Source organism: Mesocricetus auratus, unplaced genomic scaffold (genome assembly GCF_017639785.1).
Source record: "Mesocricetus auratus isolate SY011 unplaced genomic scaffold, BCM_Maur_2.0 Super-Scaffold_100003, whole genome shotgun sequence".
In the NCBI taxonomy this organism is placed as follows: domain Eukaryota; kingdom Metazoa; phylum Chordata; class Mammalia; order Rodentia; family Cricetidae; genus Mesocricetus; species Mesocricetus auratus.
The window spans coordinates 115,582,237-115,608,384 of NW_024429188.1; the positions used below are offsets into that span (position 1 = coordinate 115,582,237).

General features: G+C 40.4%; 1 protein-coding gene across 3 annotated transcripts in view; it reads left to right on the plus strand.

Moving 5' to 3' along the window:
- Positions 1–26,148, plus strand: part of Mtm1 (myotubularin 1) — a 104,172-nt gene that overhangs the window by 24,744 nt on the left and 53,280 nt on the right. For 2 of the 3 annotated variants that reach the window (XM_040744710.1, XM_040744711.1), the window contains exons 4-6: positions 261–355; positions 13,131–13,241; positions 20,564–20,665. In XM_040744710.1, the coding sequence (XP_040600644.1) occupies positions 261–355; positions 13,131–13,241; positions 20,564–20,665 (308 nt within the window). The remainder of the gene's footprint in view (positions 1–260; positions 356–13,130; positions 13,242–20,563; positions 20,666–26,148) is intronic. The other variant, XM_040744712.1, reaches the window with a different exon arrangement.

A 26,148-nucleotide genomic window follows, 5' to 3' on the forward strand; every position in this document is an offset into this window, starting at 1 on the left:
TCTTGTCACCTTGTCTCAGGTGGTGACAGCATTGGGGGAAAACTCACAAGTGCCATGAGTGCTTAGAAGAGATATAGGCCTACTAGTTCCCCACTGCCCTGATTCAGCCTGGCACAAGATGTGGAAACTTTGCCAGTGTTTCTTTCAACTTTTTTATTATAATTAAACATAGCTAAGTAGTTTATATTAAGTTAGTACCATTTGTTGTATATCTTGGTCTATATTTCCATTATTTTAGGGTACTTTTTTTATCTTACTAGACAAAGAAGTTATTTACATATGTCCTTTCAATGGCCCCATTAAGGGAAGAGTTTACATCACAAATTATCGTCTTTACTTAAGAAGTTTGGAAACGGTAAGTAGATTATGAGACCATAAAGATGACCCTAACTGTTAAAAATGATGCTAAACTGTTTCTCTTATACTTTGCAAGGTTGACTGTGGAGCTGATTAACATGGGGGATATATTTGCTTCTCAATTCTTAATTTTTTGCTTCTGCAACATCTAACATCTGTTTTTGTAGACAATAGAATAAAATATTAAGATAGGTTTTATCCTTCAGAATAGTGAAGAGAGATGATTAGAGTAAACTGTTATAGAACAGTGGTTTTTAACCAGCAGCATAGATGAGAATGAACAACTTATAGATTTTTAACAAGCCATACAGATATTTCAAATTCACTGTATCAGAATGTCTAGGCCCATGGTCTAAGCACACATGAATTTTCTTTTTTTAAAAAAATATCTTACTCATTTTATATATCAACCACAGTTTCCTTGTCCCTCTCCTCCTCCTGCTCCCCCCTCCCCTGAACCTACCCCATCCACTCTGCAGAATGGGTAAAGCCTCCCATGGGGAGTCAACAAAACCTGGGACATTAAGTTGAGACAAGACCAAGACTCCCCCACACACACACCCATCAAGGCCGAGCGAGGCATCCCACAATAGGAATGGACTCCAAAAGACCAGCTCATGCACAAGAGGGATATCCTGATCTCACTGCCAGGGGTCCCACTAACAGACCAAGCCACACAACTATCACTCACATGCAGAGGGCTTAGTTTGGTCACATGCAGGCTCCCCAACTGTTGGGCTAGAGTCAGTGAGTTCCTGTGAGTTCGGGTCAGCTGTCTCTGTGGGTTTCCCAATCATGTTCTTGACCACCCTTGCTCACATAATCCCTCCTCCCTCTCTTCAACTGGTTCACATAGTTTGACTGTGGATCTCTGAGTCTGCTTCCATCAGTTACTGGGTGAAGTTTCTATGATGACTGGGTAGTCATCAAGCGAACATGAATTTTCTAAAACATCACAGAGGAAGATGTTGATGTGAACTCTTGTTTAAATTCTACCACTCTAGAACTGTCTAAGTGTCCTTTTACAAAGCATTAAGGGGCAGGGTAAAACTGGGATGAGTATGCTGTGGCTTACTGCTACTTAGTTTTTCAACCAGTGGCCATAAAATGTTTGTCACCACATTTCATGGGACATTCCCATTGATGAAGCAGTGACATGAAGAAGGGATACTCTAGAAAAACAAAAGAAAATGTATAGCTACTCTGGCTATTACAGAAGAACTTATAATAGATGAGATGGGCTATCATGACTCACATCAGGTTGCTTCCATATACTCTTCAAAAACAGGGTTAGGATACATGGAAGAGTAACCTGTTATGAGTTTGTTGGGTGGGGGGGAATATGGCTTTTGTTTTCTTGGTTTTAGCCATCCATTTCTTTTATTATTATTATTATTATTATTATTATTATCATTTTGTTTTTTGAGACATGATTTCTCGGTATTGCTTTGGAGGTTGTTTTGGAACTTTCTCTGTAGACCAGGCTGGCCTTGAACTCACAAAGATCCGCCTGCCTCTGCCTCCTGAGTGCTGGGATTGAGTTGCTTGCTGCTAATATATAAGAATTATCAAAAATTAGAATTAAAGCTAGGTCACAGGCCATTTCACCTTTGAGACTACTGGCTTGTTGACTAGCCATGCATGTCTGGTTTCATTTTATGCTGTCACTGATAATGAATTGAGGAATTTATTCAAATTGTGGTGACATGACAAGGCTGTCTATATGGTGTGGTTGTGACTACATAAAACAATAAAATTATTTCTAGAGAAGAATACCTAGGGAATATATATGAAAAGTTTCAATTCTTTGGATAATCAGAACAAAATTATATACATAGTTTATATTCTTCTCATTTGCTGGTATTTCTCAAAAGTATGTATTAATTTTATAATAAAAAACTTAGCAAGCTTATTTATTTTTCTACATTTTATGTAGATTTCATACTATTTCTTTTAAAACTTTTTAAAATGGAAATAGAATTACATCCCTTCCTTCTTTCGAGTCCCTCCCAGTTATTCTCCCTGAAATTCCTTTCATGTTCTCCACTCTCAAGTTGATAGCCTTCTTTTGTTTTACTATATTTGTTGCACATGCATATATATGTATGTCCATTGATATTTTGTTGTTCCAGCCATGAGTATCTGGTTTCATTTTATGTTGTCACTGATAATGCACTGTTCATCCAGCTGTTTCTACAGAGTGTTTCACAGAAGACTTCCGGGTAATGTGGCTCTTACAGTCTGTCCACCCTTTCTTCCACAATGTCCCCTGAGCCATAGGCACAGGATCTATGATGTGTATATATCCTTTGGTGCTGGATTCCTCATGATCCATTGATCCCTGCCTTGTATCCAGCTATGGTTTTGTATAACAGTCTCTGTTCTCTGTAAAGAGAAGCTTCTTTGATGAGGGGTGGTAACTCCACCTTTAACTGTGGGTATGAGGATAAAATTTAGAATATAGTAAGAGATTATGCTGATCTGGCAAAGTGGCACCAGTAAATAACTTTTCTAATAAGGTCCATGACATCATTAGCTCTTTGAAGCTGGCTGGATTTCTGGTACCAGGCGTGATTTCCTTTGTTTACACATGGTAGCCTACAGGATAGGGTTTGGCATTGGATTCATAAATGAAGTGCCCATCTGACAATGAGTGCTACTTTCTTTATTCTTCTATGATATTACATAAAAACTTTTTAATCAATTGGCCATGTAACATTAGTGAAAGTCCAAAAGGAAACAGCTATGGTAGCAGAAAATAGCTGAAAAATAATCATTGTAGTGTTTCTTCACTTAAACGCTCTAAACCAGAATAGTAATTGTGGGTTTCTGTTGCCAAACCGAAAACCTTTTTGTATGATTAATGCAAAATTGTCATCTCATTGGCATTTTAAAGTGGGCCAACTGTTTATTCAGATATGTAAATATTGTAGAGGGAGTGATGAATCCAGATGTGTGTGGTCTCATTTTTTAGTCAGATTACTCATTTTGTAGATGTAAAAGTTGCATGCAGAATGATGGTCACAGTGGTTGATTTTTTGTGGCCATTTTTGTAGTGCATCTCCCATCATTTACAATGCACACTGCCTCCAAAGTGATCCCCCTGAAAGCTGGCTTCTCAGTTCTGGGATTCCCACCGGCTTCCTGTTTACCAGAGAATAGAATTCATTCTCCTTTGTGTGGCTCAAATCCTTCTCTCATCTCCAGCCTTGATTCACATCCCAAGCACTCTGTCTTAAACCCCTTACCTTTTACCATCATGTAAATGTCCTTCTCCCCTATACCTGGATGTCAGCTCCTTTTTATGTACAATATAATTAACTTTTTTTCATTTATTTTACATACCAACCACACTTTCACCTCCTTCCTCCCCTCCCTTGCTACCCACTCCAGGCTCCCATCTACCCCCTCCATATCCACTCTTCCTCCCTTGGGCTTGCACCTTTAAAGCATGGCACATCAAGTTGAGGTAGGATCTAGCTCTTCTCCCTGCGTAAAGGCTGGATGCCACTTTCAAAAGTTTATTTTTCCTTCAGAACTTGCCTCAAAAGTCATGACCCTTTTGGAGCAACCCCATGTAACTTCCCTCAAAGTAACTGCTCCATCACTGCCTCCCAGAAGTCCTTTCCTTGTGCTTTTCAGTTAGCATGTGACTGCTCTGAAACCTTCCACAATCAGCTTTGCAATACTTTTAATGCTATTTTTCCATGGGTAGTTTTCCTGTTGAGCCCTGGCCACCATCTCCTGTTTTATATTTCTCTGGTTCAACTTGTTTATTGTTGGCTTGTTCACTGGTCTTCTTTTAGCTCCCAGGGTGGATCCTAGTGCATTGGAGATGCTCAGTCAGTAGTATTGAATGAATGAATTCTGTCTTATTTGCATACTGCTATGTCTGTGACTTTAAGAAATATTGAATCCCTTTGATCCTCACTAGTGCAGCAGCCAAAGCAGCACACTTTCGCTAAAAATATATTCAGTGAGTAAACTCATATGTTTGTGCTTCCTGAAAGTTAAAGGTCTTAGAACAGGACTCAGTGGTTTGATCACAATATATAGCCTACTAAATTGTGGTATCCTGAATACCATTGCCTCTGGAGTTCAGAACTCTCATTGCCAGGATCTGCCAAGGAACACTTTGGTTAATAGTGTGACCACATCAGGAACAACTGTAAGCACGTGACTTCATTTAAGCCACTAGACTCTCACAAAGAAGACTGATTCCCATTCAGGAGCACACTGGATTCAGATACTGTTGAATGAGATGGGCAGCTTAACATGTTCTTTGTTCAGGTTTTTGACCTAGAACCATTCTCTGTACACTATGGTGAATCACACCATGTGGGGTGAATGATAGTACAACATTCCTCATGGGATTCTAAAGGAGTGACTGGGAGAAATATGACACAGCCCATGGAAACACTTGTAATGTTGAAGTTACAAGGGAGAGGGTGATGAGTTACGATTGTTTATAAACTTGAAGAGGAGCAAGAGAGAGGAGAGAGACAGAGAGAGAGAGACAGAGACAGAGAGACAGAGAGAGAGACAGAGAGAGACCTAGTCTGCAGAGGGTTTTCAAACCCACATATTACACTTTCCTATAGCACTATACAGACATTTGTGATGGGGAGACAGTTGAGTGATCTGTGGGAATTTAGCCATCAGCAACAGAGGGAGTAGAGGGGCTAGGAGATGAGATTGGAAAAGTCACAGTTTAACAGAATATGTGTTACAAAGGAAGACCATACTCCACACGCATGTTTATGAAAGAGAGTACCAGCTGCAGCATGGACAGTAGGTAAGGCAGAGGCAGACTGGAAGTAGAAAGACCCACTGGAAGGTTACTTTTATTCTTTGGGTAAGCAAGACAAGTCTAATTGCAATCATAGTGGACATAGGATGGAGGAAACAGGCTGTGGGCAAACTTAAGAGAATTTGTGTGGGCCATTATGAGAAGGGAGTTAAAGGAGCATTCAGTCAAGAGTGACTGCCATGATTTTTTTGCTTGAGTGATCAGAGCTGCTTTCATTCATTGAAATGGTACTCACTTGTCTGTACATTTCATTTTTAGTTATATTTTTTAAAAACTAGTACCTCACACTCTAGCCCAGTTTGCTTTGAAACTCACTGTGTAGCCCAGACTGACCTCAAACTTGTAGCAACTCTCCAGCCTCAGCCTTCCAAATACTGAGATTATACATGTAAGCCACCATGCCTTCCTATGTCTTTTCATTTCCAGGATAATTATATAATGCTGTGTATGATTCTAATAATGTAGAAGGCTAGCTATGCCCTGAGCATAAAATGCAAAGATGTGAAATGTCCTGAGATTCAACACGATGCTCCAGTATCTTTTGATCTTGGAGCTTTTCAGCTTATAGATATTGAACCAATAAATTTCATATTCCAAATTAGTACTGGAATTAAAGGCATGGGCCACTGCATCTGACCCAACCTTGAACTTATGATCCTTCTGTCTCTAATCTCCCATGTCCTAGGGTTACATACGTGTGCCATCATACCTGTCACTGATTTGGTCTCTTGTTGTGTTGAAAAATGTCAGCATCTCTGAGCTTCCATATATTCCCCTTCTTCCAACCTGATGATACCCAATATTGCCAGCCTTTCCTTCCTTCTTTCACATGGGAGAAGAAGCAACTAGATGTCCACTTTGCCAAAGTATATAACTCTTCTGGAACATTTCCGTACTTGTGACTTATACATCCTTTGGAGTCTTAGCCACCAATCATTTTGAATGTTACAGGTTTTGTTTTCATCCATTTTGTACCCTCTCTACTCTTCATTTAAAAATCTTTAAAAAGTTTCACTTATTTGCTTGTATGTGTGTTTAAGAGCACTTTGCCTGCATGTAGATATATCTACCATATGTGTGCCTAGTACCCATGGAGATGAGAAGAGGGCGTCAGATCCCCTGGAACTGGAGTTACAGATGGTTATGAAGTGCCATGTGAGTGCTGGGAATCAAACCCTGGTCTTGTGGAAGGGCAACTAGTGCTCTTAACCACTGCGCTGTCTCTCTGGCTCCCAGAACTCCCCATCTTGAAGTACCATCTTCTCCTGTTTTCTTCCTTCTCTTCTTGGAGCACCACTCCCACTTAGTGATAGTTCACTCCTTAGCCTCTCAAGGTCTAGCTTCTGCTTACTACTTAAAGTACGCATTCACTGCTTAACCGCAACGCCTTTGGCTGAGGGCTCAACTTTCTACCTTCTCTAAAGTGGTTAATACTTTTCACTCCGTTCCTCTTCTTCATGCCGTTGTGGCCCTCCACCCACTTGTGGCTCTCCACCCTTTTGCCTTCTGTGCAGTTCACTGTTTCCTTCCTGCTGCCTCATGTTGCGTCTGCTGTGCGGCCTGTGTCCGAGAACGTGCGGAGGGTGTCGGGGATTGACAACACAGAGACTTGTTCAACGATGTAAAGAAAACTTTAAACAGGCTCCAAAAAGGTTCAAGAAAACTTCCCAAGAAAGGCTCCCACCAGAGAAGCTTCTGCTCTCTCCTCTGCCCTGGCTGGTTCTGCTCTGACCCCAGAAACTGATCTGGGCGTGGCAGAAGAGGTGGTTAGTCTTTGGACAAGGTCGAGGTCAGGGTGGTTTCTGCGGGCAGGCCTTTTCCAGGAACTTAATGCCCCCAGGCATTGTATTGTTTTTAGTAAACATTGTCTTACAGCTGCCTACTCCCAGGCAGAAGGGGTAGTGGGTCTCTGCTCAAGGTCTGGTGTTCCCACAGCCTCAGTCTGTATTTTCCTTGGAGTTCAGTCTTCACTTCTTTCTCGACTGGCAATTGCTTTCCAAACCTATGGGTTCAGGCCCAGTCTGCCTTTAACTCAGAAGATTTGAAAGCCTGTAGTGTGCTGACCATGATGCCGCATTCCTAGGTATAGTGGGGGCACAGAAGACACAGTGCCTCCCTTGTAGAACTTGTAGTTACAACAGGATAGATAGACATTCCACTCAGAAGCGTAACAGTACCTGGTCACAAGCCGTGAAAACTACTTCATGGAAGCGCAAGAGTATGAGGACCCTGGGAAGTTGTCTATAGAAAAGGATGTTTGACTTGTGGTCTGAAGACTTATTTCGAGTTATATGGAAGAGAGGCAGGGCCAGGGAGGCCAGAAGGAGCTATGTGTGGGAAAATGCTAAGCCAAAAGGAATACATATAGCTAATAATGTGGTTAGGTGAGGGGAGTGAGTATATCAGAAGATGAGACAGCTGAGTAACCTAGACCTCACCAACTTCCTTAAAGATTTGGCTGTTTGTTTTGACCTGAACTTGGTATAGTCCTTGTGCTTCAGCCTCCCACTTGCTAGAATTATAGGCATGCATCATGCCTGACTTTTTGCTTTTAATTGTTTTTAATTAACTTTTTAAATTACTGCATCATGTTTTGAAACATGTTTGCTTGTAGAATGGCCTCATCATACCGTGGAATATAGGCATCGCCTCACACACTTATAATCTTTTATGTTTTACTGAGTGAGATCACTTAGCCTATTCTCTAAGTAACTTTCCAGAGTATAATATATTCCTTCTATGTACAGTCTATATGCAAGTGATGTGGATGTGGATCTTGAATGTTTTCTTTGTATCTGACTGGAATTCTGCCTGCTTTGATCAATAGCTTCTTATGCATTACCTCTAGGGGTTTGGGTTTTTAGCATTCAGTGCTGAAACGCTTCTGAAATGTAAGAAGAAGGGTGACAGCTTTCTCTGTGTTTCTCTAGAAGTTGGCCCTGGCTGCTGTGTCACTGTAGCTCATGAAGGGAACAATATTGGATGGAAAGGGACTAGAACAGTGGTCATTAGAGTGGCCTAGAGGAGTTTTTTTTTTTTTTGCAGAGTTGGAAAGATGTTGACAAATTGAAATTGGTTTAGGAGATAGATGTAGAAGAGTGATTTAAGCATAGTTAAAAAAAGAAATGTCAAAGATTGGCAGGCCTTTAACTGGACAATACTGGGCCACCAAGATAGGAAGCTTTGGAAGAGGACATTTTGGTTTTTCAGGTTATTTCATTCTGGATGCTCTGAATGTGAATATTGGTTAATATTTATTGTATTGTCAAGTTCTGTTTTATACTAAAAGTCTACTTTCTGCCCCCTCCTCTGTGTTCTTCACGTCTTTTGACAGGGACACTGTTGTCCATCTGAGATCTGTGCCTAACTCAATCATCTTGGATCCCTCCTCAGGATGGTTTTTCCCCTGTCTCCATCCACTATCAGGTCTCCCTGGCCCTCCACTTGCTCTCAAGAACTAGCTTCCATGATGCTGAGAGATAAGAATGGCCCTCTCCTTGCTTGTCCGTGTGTGCAGTGCTGCCACCTGAATCTTTGTGAAGCACCAGTAAATCATGTTCTCTTCCCAGAAAGCATTCTTTGGTTATCTCCCAGGGGAACCAGTTCTGCCAATACTCCTCAGAGAATTCTGGTGCTGGCTCTTAAATCCGGGCTATGTGTGTGTTTATAAAATGTCTGGCCTGTGCACCTGATGCAAGTTGAGATATTTCTGGACAGCCAGTCTCCAATCTTAGTTATTTCATTTCAATGAAGTCATCACCACAGAACTTTGACAGAATCTAAACAGTAAGGCACCAGCTTGCCCTTCTCTGACGTTCCATTTCATTTTGTGTGGACTCTTCTGATGGATATTGGCGCTGGCAACCTGGTATCTTGCTATTTGGGTGCCTGTGTCTTATCTCCCAGATAGAGCTGAGCCCTAAGATCCAGAAGGGCAACGCTGCAACTTATCTTCGCAGACCCTAGTGCCCAGCACAGGTTTCTGCTCTACCTCACAGTATGGTATAGCATATTTCTTCTCAACTATTTTAGAAATTTCAAGGAACAGAAGCACATGTTCTTTTAGTTACAATGGACCTTTGAAATTCAATATTTAATGATATTTAGATAGTGATGACTCAGGTTTCCTGGGACTTGGGCTAATTTCCCTATTCCTGGATCTTCCTGTTTAGCCTGCTGAGTAATCAGACCATGTCATTCATGAAGAACATGGCAAATAGCTTCATTAGACTGTGGGTGCTTTGGGTGAGGAGCTGGCTGGTTCTCTTCATTGCTTAATTTTCTGCTTTCTGTTGGACCAGGGCAGTTTGAGATCTAGAATTTCCTCCGTGTAACAATTAGAGAAGAGCAGTGTTCTCTCTCATAGCTGGGCATGATGAGTCACACCTATACTCCCAACACTTTAGTGGTAGAGGCAAGGGAATCACAAGAGTTTGATGGCAGTCTGTGGTCTACATAGTGGGTTCAAGGCCAGCCTGGGCTTTACAGTGAGACCCTATTTTAAATATGCAAACAAATATCTCATGTCACTTTTAAAACTTAAGTCTTTATTTCCGGGGTCTGGGGAGCACCTGTGGACCACTTACAGGGGTCAGGTTCTCTCTTTCCACCATGTGGATTCCGGAAATGAAACTGTGGTCTTAAGACTTATTAGTAAGCCCCTTTAATCACTGAGCTATCATGCTGGGTTTTTTCGTTCTCATTTTTAATCTTCCTGCATTAAAAACAAATAAACTTCTTGCTTCTGTGTTCATATTAGAATATCAGGCTTTTATGTAGCATGTAGTGCATATACTTAGGAGTCAGTTTTACACTTAAGAATGTAGTTTGCAGACACTCGTAAATCTTGGCATAGTCTAAGAATATACCACACTGCATGGTAATGCTAAGATAGACTGTAGTAAGAAGTAAATACATTATAATGCACAGCTGCATTTATATGTTACTAAGGCAGGGTTTTCTCTTTGGGCGTTTTGTTTTCAGTCATGCTGTAGAATGCATAGTATTTCATAGGAATGCATACAACACCTAGTCATGGCTCCTTAAAGGTACTCAGACAAAGCTCTGCCAGATCATACTCATCTGCTGTGTGTGCAGAGCACAGTCATGTCTTCCAAATGCTAAGCTGCACTTTAACATCATCATATTGATAACAATAACAACTCCTGCTGTATTCTGGCTACCATCAGTAGGCACTGTGCCAGGTCCTTGAAATCCATTATGTCAAATCATCACCACTGTACAGAATAGTGTGACCTAGAGATAACACTGATTTGTCTAAGTCCTCCAGCTAATAAATGTCAGAACTTGGATTGAGTTACTTTTGACCATGTTAAGAGCTTGTGCTATTTACGTGATAACAAAAGTTATTTCTTTTTTATGATTTTTTTAATTTAAATTAGAAACAATCTTGTTTTACATGTCAATCCCAGCTTGCTCTCCCTCCCTTACCCCCCACCAACCTCTTATCTCATCATCTTTTTTCTTTTTTACTTTTTATTTCCAAATTAACCATAAACACACATGATCTTGTACAAATAGTACAGAGAGGTCTCATGCACTAATCTCCCAACTGTCTCCAACAACTATATGGTTTGATAAACCAGAAGGTAGCTTGGGATGCCAGAGAGATGACTCAGTGGTTAAGAGGACTCGCTGTGCAAACTTGAGGACCTGAGTTTGGATACCAGCACCCACCCAGTACCATGTAAAAAGCCACGTGTGTCTGTAATACAACTATAACCCCGGAGCTGCAATGGCAAGAGACTCAGTTCAGTTAAGAGAACCTGTCTTATAGGGATAAGGTGACGGATGATAGAACAGGACACCTGATGTAATGAAGTAGCCTCTACACACACACACACACACACACACACACACACACACACACGCATACACACTTGCACACACACACACATACAAACATGCATGCAAAGAGGGGAAAGAGGGTGGGAGTGGAAGAGGTCCTCAGCACAATACAGATAGCCAGTACTTGAATGTTGACAACTTCGTGAGCGTCTTTTTATACATTCTATGGCATGTGCTACCAAGTAACCACAATCAATAATGAAGATAATGAAACTGTAAGAGCACCACAAAAGAATCCTTCATACTCATGCTCTCTTCTCATCTCCTGGCAACTGCATCCCTGTCCTCAATCCCTATCTTGTCATTTCAAGTCAGATATGGTGGCACAGGCCTGTAGCCCCAGCAATAAGAGGATGGGGCAGAAGGATCAGAAGTTCAAGGCTAGCCTGGATTAAAAATAAGCTTCAAACAAAAAGAATGGTTTATAAGTAGAATCACATAGTATTGTATCTTGAGATTGGCTTTACTTATACTGCAGGGTATCCCTAACATTTTTTCAGATACACACATAATTGTTTCTATGGTATAGATGTAACCACAGACTTATACCTTGAATTTCTAGAAAACTAAACGTAATAATGAGGAAATAGTTTATTTTTCTTTTTCCTTTTCTTTTTTTAAGGAGAGGATTTAAAAATGAATGAGCAAATTTTATGTTGAATGTTCTGTCCCTCAAATGGGGCATTTATATTACCTGCTCCAAGGCTTAGAAAGCATCACAGAAGAGAGTCATAAAAATGTGAGTCAGTTGATGGGAAGGAATGCTATGAAATGCTGTCTTCTGGGTATAACATGACTGCGGTGCCCTTGGATTTAAAACAGCAATGGCTACCTGCACAAGACTGAGCCCATCAACATTCCATTGGAAGTTGGAGGGATTCATATGGCCCTACGCCTCCCAGAGGAAGTATAGGCAGTTAATGGTTGCTAGTAGAGGAAGACTCAAATTTCTCAATGATACAGTCGCTGATAAGTTACCCATGGTCCCAGAAATTACTGCACATTTATATTCATGAAATCAACCATAACTAAATTCAGAACTCACAAAAACTGACGTGGAAGTAGGAAAGGGATTTGTTCAAAAGAAGTGGTTTTTTGGTGTGAGGGAAGAAGGGCAGAGGAGACTATGATCAGTGTGTGTGTGTGTGTGTGTGTGTGTGTGTGTGTAACTGTGAATTAATAAATATTAGAAGGTTTGGCCCTTCTTACCTTTATCCGTTTAACTACATATTTTCTGTTACCTCAGTCAAAGTGTATTTTTAATTGTTGCTTATTCCCTTTACCTTATTTGGCCAAATACCATAATTATCTTAATAGCTGCATAGCAGTCCCACTAAACTGACTGATACTCTCCTCTCTGCTAGCCACCTCTTCCCCTATTAAGCATCTTCATCTGTATAGTTTTTTTTCTTGTTTTATGATTGCTGTAAATTCTTTAGGAGTACAATGATTGGGTCAAAGGACAGGATATTTTTAGGGCTCTTCTTGGTGTATATTTCCAGTATTTGGCTTGACCATCAACCCATGAAACAAGTGGTTGAGTTGTAGTGAGGAAATAAATTCATGATGAGAAGACAGAGAAGCAGGTAATACAATGGGAATCTCTCTTAGGTGCTTTCTCAAAGGAGGAAGTTGCTGGTTCTGATTGATCCAAATGGAAAAACAAGAGTTGTAGAGCCAGAACTACAGATATCAGAAGAATTTTAGTAGTTGGGAAAGATGGATCATTATAAGCCACAGGGGTACTTTGAGCAAAGTGCTTGGTCCTTACTGGAAGTATCTGAAGAATAGGAAAGGATTTGTCTTAGCTGGAGGCCAGGGCAATGTAGGAGAGGGCCTACAGAAACCAACTGTGAGTGATGTCCCAGGCCTCTGAAATTATAGGCAAAGCCCAATGGTTGAGGATGCATTTTGATGGCATATGTGCTTACTCTAATGCTTGCTCTTTCATGTGTGTGCTATCTCCTACTTTTACTTTTAAGTGACTAATGTACCAAAGGTCAAAAAATTGAAAGCTTGTAATTATTTTTATATGTTTCTGATGTTTTTGTTATACTGACAGAAATACTGACTTTTGTAATTTTTTCCATTACAGGATTCTGCTCTAATACTTGATGTTCCTCTGGGAGTGATATCAAGAATTGAAAAAATGGGAGGCGCGACAAGTAGAGGAGAAAATTCCTATGGTCTAGATATTACTTGTAAAGTAAGAGATTTGGTACTTTATTATACAGTGAAAAACACAAATTAGTATTGAATAGTAGAAAATTAATGTGATCTTAAAAATCATTTCTGGGAGAGATGGTACACACCTTTAATCCCAGTATTGGGAGGCAGACACAGATGGATCTCTAAGTTCAGAATTATCAAAATATCTTGTTAATCTCAAGTTCTAGGCATGGGCCTTCCCTTGTGATTTGAGAGGTCAAAAAGTGCCTGGGGAAAGAGTTCTCACACAAGAGGCCTTTTGTAATCAAGAGTAAGGCTTCATCAAAGAAGTGGTCAGCTTCTTAGCTTGATAGGGCAGAAGAAAAGTTTATAGATAACATTTTAAAAAATAAATGTTTATTTTAAATTTAAAACATTCTTATTTTGCATGCCAATCCCAGTTCCCTCTCCCTCCCATCCTCCCATCCTCCCCAACAATCCCCCATTCCACCCCCCATCCACTGCCCAGGGAGAGTAAATCCTTCCATGGGGGATCATCAAAGTCTGTCACATCATTTCGGGCAAGACCTAGGCCCTTCTCCGTGTATCTAGGCTGAGAGAGTATCTCTGCATAGGGAATGGGCACCCAAAGTCCATTCGTGCACTAGGGATAAATACTGGTTCCACTGCTAGAGGTCCCATAGACTGCCCAGACCTCCCAGGTGACACCCACATTCAGGGGGCCTGGTTCGGTCTTATGCTGGTTCCCCAGCAGTCAGACTGTGGGGTCAGTGAGCTCCCACTTGCTCAGGTCAGCTGTTTCTGTGGGTTTCCCCAGCATGGTCTTGACCCCTTTGCTCATCACTCCTCCTTCTCTGCAACTGGATTCCAGGAGTTCAGCCCAGTGTTTAGCTGTGGGTCTCTGATTGTGCTTCCATCACCTACTGGGTGAAGGCTCTAGGATGGCATTTAAGGTAGTCATCAATCTCATTATAGGGGAAGGGCATTTAAGGTAGCCTTTCCATTATTGCATAGATTCTTAGTTTGGGATATCCTTGTGGATCCCTGGACATTTCCCTAGTGCCGAATTTCTCTTTAAACGTATAATGGCTCCCTCTATTAGGGTATCTCTTTTCTTGATCTCCTTCTCCAACTCAATCTTCCTGATCCCTCATGTTCTTAGATAACATTTTTTAACCCTTAGTTTCACTCTACTCCTTCTCAGGTTGTCAGGGTGCTATAGTTTTCATGATCATATGCCTGTCCCATGGAGTTGGAGTTGACTGATATTGTCCTCCCAGCTACTCCTGGCCCCATTGACCAACCTCATATGTATCATTTTTTCTTCCTTTTAATTGATAGTTTTAATTTCTCAGGAGTAAGATGATTAAGTGTTTTTATAGCTCTTTATGGCACTATGTATCACCATCTAGACACCTTCATGCTATGAAAGGAAGGAGGCATAGGAAAGATTTTGCCCCTTGTGAGCAGGATGCCTCTTTACCTATAACAACCATTTTCAGTGGTAGTGGATAATATTTTATTTGGGGATGGTAAATGTGAAAATTACTTGTGATGAGGTTTATCCAGTTGTTACATAAAAAAGTATTGAGCATCTGTGTTCACCCAAGCTCATACTAGGAACTTGACATTCTTTCCTCAGCACAACCCTCCCAGACAGATGTATAGATGGAGAATTTCAGAAGAATTAGGAAGCTTTGCTGTTATGGTCCATTGAGTGCCAAAGCTGAATCAAATAGGCAGAGGTAACCTTTTTGTGAACAATAGTTAAGTTTTCTAGCAGGAAAACCTGATGTCCATGTACTGGATATCAGAAGACCACCATCTATAACATTGTGCTCAGTTCTAGAAAGAGCCAGAAGGCATTTGGAGGCCATCTGTCCCAGTAGATCTTGAATGTGTGCATCAAGATATCCAGAAAGTTTTTGACAAATGTAGAGCTGATTCTAAAGGCCAAGCAAGTGTCCCAGCTGGCTATCAGACATCTTGCTAGTTCAGGGGGTCATCACGCTTCTTCTAGAAAAATGACCATATAGCAAATATTTTAGACTATGGAAATTTACATGAGATATCTGTTGCATATTTTCCTGTATGTTTTTTAAAATAATGCTCTTGTCTTAAGGACTATATAAGTGGCCTGTCTGAAGGTGCCGAGCCTTGTCTACCCCAAGCCAATTAGTCTGTATGATAGGGAAATAAAGCCTTCACAAAGTGACATGACTTGCCTTGGTGTTGCTGAGGATCAATGAAAGAACCTGTTTTAAAACCTAAGTCATTTTCTAGTCTCTGGTACTATAATTTTTAAAAGTCAAACTCCTATACTTAGTTTGCATTGGGAATTCAATACACAATTTTCTTCTCCAGTTTGTAAAAGATCAATATCATTATTAGCAACCAGAATCTATTGCCCTGAGATTCTTTCCTGTGCCCCACCTCGGCTGCTTTTTGTTTCTGTTGGAATCTGAGCTGTTTTCATGTTCTGTTTGCCATCCCAGCTACTGGCTGTCGTGTGAGGCCTGGAAGTACAGAGGTTTTACTTTGAAGAAGGGTCTTTGCATTTTGCGTCTAAAGGATTCATGGTCAGGCTCAAGGCAGTGTGGTTGGTAATTTGATGATATTGAAGTGACTGTCATCCCAATAAGGTACTTGTTTCAATAAGAAAACTCATATCTAAATATTAATACTACCAAATGAATAAGACAAAGTACATTCTTAAACAACTTTGGAACACAAATTGTAATTGTTCTTAATAATAAAAACAGAGACAGATATTGGGATTGAAGCTGAAGATCAGAAAAGCAAAGTGGTCAGAAACTAGAGAGTTCTCTACTCTCCCAATGCTCAGACCAAAGGGGTGATCTTGTCCTCATATTGCACCACTCCTCAGACTCCCTCAGACTAGATCTGTCTCCATCAAAGCACAGACTAGACTGCTTCTGTCTCCCGCTGCCTTATATTCCTCTCTAGTGCTGGGACTAAAGGCGTGGGATCCCAAGGGCTGAGATCACCTTTGGGTGAGCTGTTTCTCTTTTAGACTGGATCAATTTCGTGTAACTCAGGGTGGCCTTGAATTAACAGAGATCACTCTGCCTATGTCTCCCAAGTTCTGGGATTAAAGGAGTGTGCCCCCACTGCCTGAACTCTATGGTTAACTAGTGTGGGTAGCTTTGCACTCAGATCTTCAGGTAAGCTTTGTTAGATCATAAACAAAATTATCACCACAAGGAACAGTTTGCCAGGAAACAATTCTCAAGTGTTTCATACAAAAAATTTTAATTGACCTGTACCTCAAATAGATTAGCAGTGTTATAAAACAACATTATAACACAAATAGATGGGCAGTGTGATAAAACAACATTATGTCACTCAAGCTGGTTGTGAACACCTATGCAGCCAAAGCTAGCCTTGAACTCTTGATCTTCTTTCAAGGTACTGAGATTATAGGCATATGCCACTTAGCCCAGCTGTAGCAAACCTTTTAATAAAATTACATCCTGAGAAACACTGGTGTTACAAAAGGTACACTCCATTTTCTTTGTACCAGACCAGACATTTATATAAGAGAAGTCTGCAGCAGTGGGATAAGCACTTGCCATCCTGTTTCATAGCTCATCTTGCACCTGTAGTTAGTAGTCGTGATGTACTGTTTCTCTCCACAAATAAGGACCAACCCCTACATTTGGCTGTTTTCGAAGTCTTTTTTGTAACAAGGCAGGGTAAACAATACTGCTAGAGAGTCTTCTTGCCTTTTTCTCCCATTTCTTCTTACTTGATTTAAAGATACCATAGTAGCCAGGTGTTGGTGGCTCATGCCTTTAATCCCAGCAGAGACAGGCCAGATCTCTGTGAGTTCGAGGCCAGCCTGGTCTACAGAATGAGTTCCAGGACAGTCTCCAAAGCAAACCTGTCTCAGAAAAAAAAAAACAAAAAAAGACTGTATAGTATATTGAGGTAGACAGTTACATGTTTTCTTTTTTTAGATTTTTTAGTTTTAATTAGAAACAAGGTTGCTTCAATCCCAGCTCCCTCTCCTTCCCCTCCTCCCACATCCCTCCACCAGCTCCCCCAGCTCCCCCAGCCCCCCACTCAATCCCCACTCCGTTCCCCAGAGAGGGTGAGGCCCTCCATGGGGGATATCCAGAGTCTTTCATTTTGTTCAGGGCAGGCCCTAGGCCCTTCCCAAAGAGTCCGCACTGAGAGAGCATCCCTCATTGTGGCATACAAAGTCCATTTGTATGCCAGGGATAAATGCTGATAGATTGTCTAGGCCCTCCTCACTGACACTCATATTCAGGGGATCTGGATCCGCCCCATGCTGGATTCCCAGGCATCAGTCTGGGATCCAAGAGCTCCCCCTTGTTTAGGTCAGCTGTTTCTGTGGGTTAAACAAGCCCAGTCTTAACCACTTTACTCATCTGTCCTCCCTCTCTGTCACTGGGTTCCATGAGTTCAGTTCAGTGTTTAGCTATGGGTATCTGCATCTGCTCCCGTCAGTCATTGGTTGAAGGTTCTAGGATGGCATATAAGGAAGTAGTTGAACTCATTATCAGGGAGGGGCATTTAAGGTAGTCTCTCCACTATTGCTTAGTTTGCCAGTTGGTGTCATCCTTGTAGATCTCTGGAAATCTCACTAGTGCCAGATCTCTCCTCAAACCTATTCCCTCTATTATGATGTCTCTCGTCCTGCTCTCCTCTATTCTTCCCTGACTCAATCTTCCTGTTACCCCATGTTCTCCTCTCCTCTCCTTTTCTCTCCCTGTCTTTCTCCTGGCTCCCTCTCCCCTCCCCCATGCTCCCAATCTGCTCAGGAGATCTTGCCTCATTCCCCTTCTCTGGGGTACCATGCATCTCTCTCTTAGGGTCCTACCTGTTTCCCAGACTCTCTGGCAGTGGAATTGTAGGCTAGCACTCCCCTGATTCATGTCTAAAATCCATATATGAGAGAGTACCTACCACGTTTGTCTTTTTGTGACTAGGTTACCTCACTCAGGATGGTTTCTTCTAGTGCCATCCATTTGCCTGCAAATTTCAAGATTCCATTGTTTTTTTCCACTGAATAGTACTCCATTGTGTAAATGTACCACATTTTCTCTATCCACCCTGAGCATGTTTTCTTTAATAATAATTAAGTCATTGATCATCACCATAAGCTCCAGTTGGTAAACACATTGAATCTAACAGGGAGACTCTTACACCACTAGACTTTTTCCTAGTTACCCTTATGAGTCAAACTGGAGGAGACCAGGTACAAATTACAGTTAGTGTACGCTCCTATTTATGTTCCAGACTAGGTGATCTGCTGCTTGTGAATCATATGCCTTGTTCATTTTAATTTTCTTGTTGTCAAGAAAGTTTTTTATTGTAATTGCATCTGAATCAGATGACAGAAAGTGACTTGAGTCATTTGTGCTTTGGCATGTGAAAAGTATTCCTCAGAGTCACTGATGGACTACAATAAATATTGATTTGGGAACAGTCTAATTTGGAGCGAAGTGGTTAAGAGAATGTTGTTGTAGTGTTACCAGTGCTCTATGGCTGTTAGAAGGAAAGTTCCTTAGAGGTCCTTGTGGCCTGACAGTTGGCAGCTATCCAGTGTTATACCCGTGGCTCTTTGGAAACCTGTTGGGTGTATCTCGTCCTATTGAAATGACTTTTCATGTGATTATCATGAACTAACAACTAATATCCCATACCCCAAGATTTCTGGAGATATGATGTAAATTAGTTTTTGAATTTTTTTTCCAGTAACACACTTTTAGTATGGGCCTGAAATGTAGCTGGGTGATAGAGTGTTTGCCTGGCATGCATGAAACCCTGGATTCCATCCTCAGTGCTATAAAAATAAACAGAAACATAGAAGGGAGAATAAGATCCTGGAGATGGAAAGGTTAAGTGGCTGCTATCTGAATTCAGAATGATTGATTTCAGGTCATTCATTGGTGGGCTTGGAGTCTTCATACTCTACTTGCTTTTTGGAATGTATATAGCAAAGCCTCTGGCCCTTCAGACAAAGAAACTTAAACTTATTCCTGGGCTTGAAAGATGGCTGAACTCTCATCAGTGCTTGCTGCTCTTGTAGAGGATAAGTTCAGTTCTTAGCATACACATTGGGCTTCCTACAACCACCTGTAACTCCCAGGGCTCTGATACTCTCTTCTGGCCTTTGCACATACCTGCATATATATACACATGTACATAAGTAAAAGTAGAATGAGTCTTTTTGCAAAGTATTACTGATAAACAAAAAAATGTCCTTTGCAAAATATGAATGTTATAATATGTAAGATGGCTGGGCCAGTGTCTAGCTCACTCCTTAGATAGACCCACAGTCCATGACTGATTGTTTTAAAGAAAGATAACCTATAAATCAGTCATTCTTAAAAATAGGACACTATGTTTAATGCAAACAGATATTAGAGGACCTTATTGTAGTGAGATATCCACCCTGCCCGTACCTGTAGCACTGGGTGTGGTCACAGGAGTGGATGTGTTGGAGAGTGAGTTTTAGGTCTGAGGTCAGGGCAGATGGCAGTCTCGTGTCACAGGGATCAGCCTGTGCAAATCCTTAGAGTGGAAATCTGCTGCAACCATCTGCTTCTTGTGTAAGTGACTTCTCCCCAAAATAAATTATATTTAACCTGTATTTGAGCCTAGTCCCGTGGATCATTATCCATGCCTCCACACCTTATATCATTTAGGTTCAGTTTATAAGTCTTCTTGACTATTAAAGAGATGTGTGTGAGCTGCCATTAAAATTTGGTTTTGATCATTAATTTATAGTTCCTGAGAGTAAAGTGATACCAAAGTGTAATACATTAATGTGGCTTATATAGAACACTGAAAGTAGAATTGAATAGTAAAAGTTGATTACTTATATTACTTGTATGAGAACATAAAATGCCAATCATTTATGGAGAGGGTATTTGTATTTTAATGACACATTTAACAATATTGAGATTATATTTCATAGGGGGTACTCTTGAAACTTTATATGACTTAAATACTGTTTAATAATTAAAATTCCTTGCAAAGCAGTGGACATTGGAGTAGAAAGTGAACAGATGAAGGCATAGTTGGGTTTTTTCTGGTATGTGTTTCTGCTGTCTTGTCTTCAGCACTTTGGTTTAGAAACAGTCTCTTTTCTAGTGAAGTGGTTCGTCTCTTCTTTCTTGGCTACAGTGGGACTACCTCCAGGTCTTCTTAAGCTGCATAAGTTAAGGTATCATAGCAAAATGTAATTGTAGTAGTCTAGCTAAATCACCCTTATGTGTAAGTGAATCTTCTATCTCAACTGGAGAGATTTTTTGCTAATTATGATTTTCCTTGAAGACTCAACTCTGCTTTCTTCTTTACGTCTAGGATATGAGAAACCTGAGGTTTGCGTTGAAGCAGGAAGGCCACAGCAGAAGAGATATGTTTGAGAGCCTCACAAGATATGCCTTTCCTCTGGCACACAGTCTGGTAAAGTCCAGGCCTTCAGCGTGATCTGAAGCATCTCCTCTGTAAAAAAAAAACTGCCTGGGAATTGGGCTTCTCTTTCTTGGATTCACTGCTTTGTATTTTCTAGTGATTTACTCAGTTCTGGAAGGTTCTTCTCCCTACTAATATGCATGAGACTGGGATCTTCTTGTGCTTTCCAGCCATGGGTGTGCCCTTTAAAACCTAGTTTGTAAGAAGATAAAATTTGTTAAAAAAATACTGTTAAGTCTCTTCTCAGAATTCATCACTCTTCACTTTGGTACTTATAAGCAGTGTGAGCCAGACTTTTCTGACACCATTTCAAAATGGGAACAGATCTACTGATCTTAAGATCATTTAAACAAATACATACTTCTGTCTCCTCACCTCTCTCTTCTTCCCTCTCTTTTTCCCTCTCACTCCTTCCTCCTCTCTCTGTCTCTGTCTCTGTCCCTGTTCCTCACTCCACCCACCCATCCCTTTCTCCCTCCCTCCCATGAGACAGGGTATTATGTATCTCAGGCTGTCCACAAACTCTCTATGCAGCCAAGAATTACCTTGAACCTCTGATATTCCTGCCTCCACCTCAACTGGGATTACTAGTATGTACCACCATATGATGTTTGAATGGAACCCAGGACCTTATGCATGCTAAGTGTGCTCTACTGGCATGACCTGCATTTGTCATATTACCTGCCTAAAACTCATGATCATATTACCTGGACCTCCTGAGGGCTTGAATGACAAGTGTCTGCCACCAGGCCCTACTTCTTTTTCTTACTGTCATACCTTAGCTGGCAGCCTCTTATCCCTATCTTCCTCCTCTGCTTCAATCTCAACAAACCTAGACGTGAACACTCGTTGAAGGTAGATAATATTTTTAAAATGTATAAATAGTTCTATTAATTAGCCATTGTTTTAAAATGAGGTCTTATGTAGCTCATGCTGGCCTAAAACTTACTATATATCTGAGAATAACTTTGAATTTCTAATCCTCTTGCCTCTACCTCCCCAGTTTTGGTGTTACCTTGTCTGGTTTATGCAGAATTGAGCTATGGTATCACTCTCCAAATTGAGCTACATCCCCAGTCCAAAACAGTTTTGTTGTATGTAGAAAATAACTATAAATCAGACTGAACAGTGTGAGGGAGAGGAATCATACCACAAAACTGTCTTATGTTGTTTTCCTCTATTTCTTTTTTGTGGTATTTCATTTGTTGTCATGGTAGTTTGCATTGTTTTGGGGTTTTGGTTTTTGTTATTTTACAACAAAGACATGAGTTTTTTTCTCCTACTGAGATAAGACTTTTCTCCCTGGATCTCATTACCAGTAGTTTTTTTTTTTTTGAGTCATAGGAAATACCCACCTGGTAGAAGGGAGAAGCCATCAGGAGGATCTAATGAGTGTTCTCATGTTAATGGCAGATGAAACTATAATTTGCTTTGAGAATAATTCTACCAAAGTTTTCTATATTTCTGACCAAATAAAAATTTGAAAATATTTTTATATAAATATTTTAACTTTATTAGGATAAATATTTTATAGGCCTAAGTACTTATAAACTATCATGAATATGAGACTGAAATCAGTTTTTATTTATTTATTTTTTTTTTAGCCAAGGAACATGTTATATATTGCGTATCTATTTCTGTATTATTAGAAATTTAAGGAATGGCTTACAAGTAGGTTTGAGAAAGCTGAGGTGCTATTCAATCTTCCTTCAAAATCATGAGGCATCAGCTTTCTCTTTTCTCTGCATCCTTTGTGTCTTTTTAAAGCTTATTTCTGTGGGGGGAAAAAGGGTAACCTTCAAATAGTCAAGTGGCAAACCAGCTTTGCCCTTAAACTACTCATCTCTCACTTGAATACCAAACTTCTGGAAAGAATATTTTAGCCTGCCTTCACTAATTTCACTAATTCACTCATTTGCTCGCTCACTCATTCATTCATCTAGCTTATGCCAAAATCAAGCTTTACTGGCAGTTCCTTCAAGGAACTGGCAATGGTTAGTGTTAATTGCCAACTTGATGGAATTTATGATTATCTGGGAAACAAACCTCTGGGAGCACCTATGAGGGACTATAGATTAGTGCTTCTGTGGGATATTTTTAATAATAACTTTGAAATTACAATTTAATTATAAATTTTCCCCTTTACCTTTTCCTCTCTCCAATCCCTCCTATGCATCCCCTTCCCCCTCAAGCTCATACACTCCTTTTCTTTAATTCTTATTACACATGCATTCATACCACACACGCACACACACACACACACACACACACACACACACATTTCTGAATATATAAATACAACCTGCTCAGCCCATATAATGTTTTCCTATGATCTCAGGATTGACCACCTGATAAAATTAGGAAGCTTTTCCCTGCAAAGACCATTTCTTCCACTCTCAGTATTTCCTATTTTCCCGTAGATCTTTGTTTAGCATTGAGGCTCCGTGAGCTTTCCGGTTTCATGTTAGCTATCTTGTTTGGTCAGCCATATTGACGAAACTCTATAGGTATAGATTCTCCAAGATTTGTTGGGAACACAATTTCACAGCAAGCTTTCTGTTCCTCTAGCTCTTATAATCTTTCTGCTCCTTCTTCCCAAATGAGCCCTGAGCTTTAGGTGCAGGAATTGTGTTGTAGATGTATAAATTGGAACTGGGCATCACATAATATCTTCTTCTCTGCATTTTGATAAGTTGTAGTTTTCTGTAATGATCCCCATCTGTTGCAAAGATAAGGGGTGAAAACTATACTTATCTGTGGGTATAAAGATAAATATTTAAAATGTAGTTATGAACTATGTTGATTTAGAAAGTGGAAGTTGGAGGTTCTCCTTGAAGATCATGACTTCTCTGGCCCTGCGTTGTAGGTTAGGTTTCCAGTACTGGATATGATTTCTCTCTTGTTGAGCAGACCTTATGTCCAACTAGAGTGTTTTTGGTTATCACCAAGATACGTGTGCCACTGTTGCACCCTTAAAGTTAGTGCTATGCTGGTTGCTTTTTTGGTACATAGGTGTCATAGCTTGGTAAGACTACTTATTGTTTGCTTTCCTCTCTTGGCAGTTTGCATGTGTGGAGGATTAATTTCATCAGATTAATTGTGGGAAGGTACATTCTAAAAGTGGGCGGCACCCTTCCCTTTGCTTGGGTCCTAGAGAGTACAAAAGGGAGAAAGCTAGTTGAGCTTCAGCATTCATTGTTCTCTGCTTTTTGACTATGAATGTGATGTGATCAACAATTTCTAGCTCCTGTTGCTGTGGCTTCCGGGCAATAATGGACTGTACCTTTGAACTGTGAGCCAAAATAAACCCTTTATCCCTTGAGTTGCTTTTATCAGGATGTTTTTATCATAGTTACAGAAAACTAAATAATATAGAACTCTTGACCTCTTACTGGCAAAATGTATCATCTAATTTTCATCTGCATTTGGTTTCATCTCTTCATGCATTCAACAAAATGAACTGCTTCTTGTATCTTGGTTATTGTGTTCCTTCACCGTTTTGGTGTTTCTTCCTCGCTCTTTACTGCCCTTGCCTTTTCCTTCAATGTAAATGTCTTATCTGTTTTCCACCCTCAGCTTTCAGTTCCCATTATGTTCCCAGCTTTTCCATGTTGATTTCGTTTATTCCCATGAATGGAATTATCACTACTGTGGACATGGCTTCTAAGTCTAGCCCTGACACTTCCCTGGAGTGAATCTAGCCTCTCTAATCCTGGAGAACTCCCTTATAGAAGTCTATTGCTTTATAAGCTCATTGGTACCCTAATCTGTCTTCTCTCTACACTTCATAAAACCTGTTTCTGGGGTTTTGGATTTTTTTGTCTTCTATGTTCCCTAAGCTTGAGGATCCTCAGTTGTGCATGTTAAGTAATCTGAAGTCACCTTTAAAATTTTTGCTCCTGACTTTCCTGTCATAAATACCTCAGTTGCAGCTCTTGTGGGTCCTGCTGTTACTTAACCCTTTTTTCCCATTTCTATTTGTGCTTCCTTACTTAAACCATACTTCCAAATTGGTTACCCCTCTTTCATTGCCCTCCCCTTCCGTTTTTTCCTGTATAGTGCTGCTGTCACTTGTGCTTTTTTGAATTTAGATACAATTGTGCCTCTGTACACGGTGCTGCATGCCTTTAGCCTAGCACTTAGGAGACAGAAGCAAGGTATTTCTGTGAGTTCAATGTTAGCCTTGTCTGCATAGCAAGTTCCAGATCAACCAGGGCTTCATAGTGAGACCCTATCTCAAAAAAAGGTACAATCATGCTGCTGCCCGCACAAAAACATCAAGGACTCTTCATGATTCATACCCCATACTCTAACCATGCCTGTAGCCCTCTGGTCTACACGGCTGTTTCTTAGATTGAATTTTTTGTCACCTTAACTTACAATCCACTTGTCTCTCTAACGCCTCTTCTCCAGTGATCCTTTAGTGTCTTCTTCAGTCTGAGTTGCTGTTCCATGCCATGTGTAGTCCCCTCAAGAAATCATTTTCTGTTTCATTGTTAGGTTCCTCTCTTGGAGTACATACCATAGCTTCCTTATGTGATAATTATGTTGCAATTTTCTTTACCAGCCCTTCCTGACCATTATTCTGTGAGCTTATCAGGGCAGGCATCACCCTTTATCTGTCTAGCCTCAGTTTAGTGGCTTCTGTACAGGAAGGTTTTTGTTTTGTTTGGGGAGGTGCTGGCTGATGATGGAACACTGCTAAGCAGGCAGTCTACCACTGAGCTACATCTCCAGCCCACACATGGGGCTCTTGTAATGACAGGATTTTAATTAGACTGCTTCATTAGAAGTAACGGGGAAATGAGTCTATGAAAATGAGGGGAATAGATCTTTCTGTCAGAACCTAGAATCCTATGTCTGCCATTGGAGGGAGGCATCTACAGAGAATTTGATACTAAAGGTTGTGGTACATTAATTGTTTTTCATGTCTATGCTGGAAAATTCTTGTTTCCTTCCTTAGGATGTTGTTAATGTTATATACTAGGGGAAAACCTAAACTGAATTGCTCATACAAAGGTTTTGGAAAATTTCATTCTCATTTACAACTTTTAACTACTAAAATTAATTCTTTAAAATGTGTAAATCAGTCACTAAAGCAATGCAATAAACAGATCCACAATTGTTACTGCTTTCCTAAATTGAGTTCCTTTCAGAGTTCTGTGTAGGGTTGCATCAGACCAAGGAAGTTGAGCAATAGTGCAAATGAATGATACTAGTAGTTTAGTGAAAATGACATTGCAAATATGTGTAGCTTCAATATAGGGCAGCTTATATTCAGTTGTTCAAGAGGAATACAGAGGAAATTCACAGGGGTGGGGTGTCTCTCAGGGAAGAGGTTGGAAAAGTCTGTGGATTTGATAGCTACTAGGCATTGGATATTAAAAGATGAATTTAATTTCTAATGGGCCCCAAAAGTGGAGAAAGTGGAATTTCAGGCTGCTGAAGAAAACTGGCTCTAAATACAGAAGAGG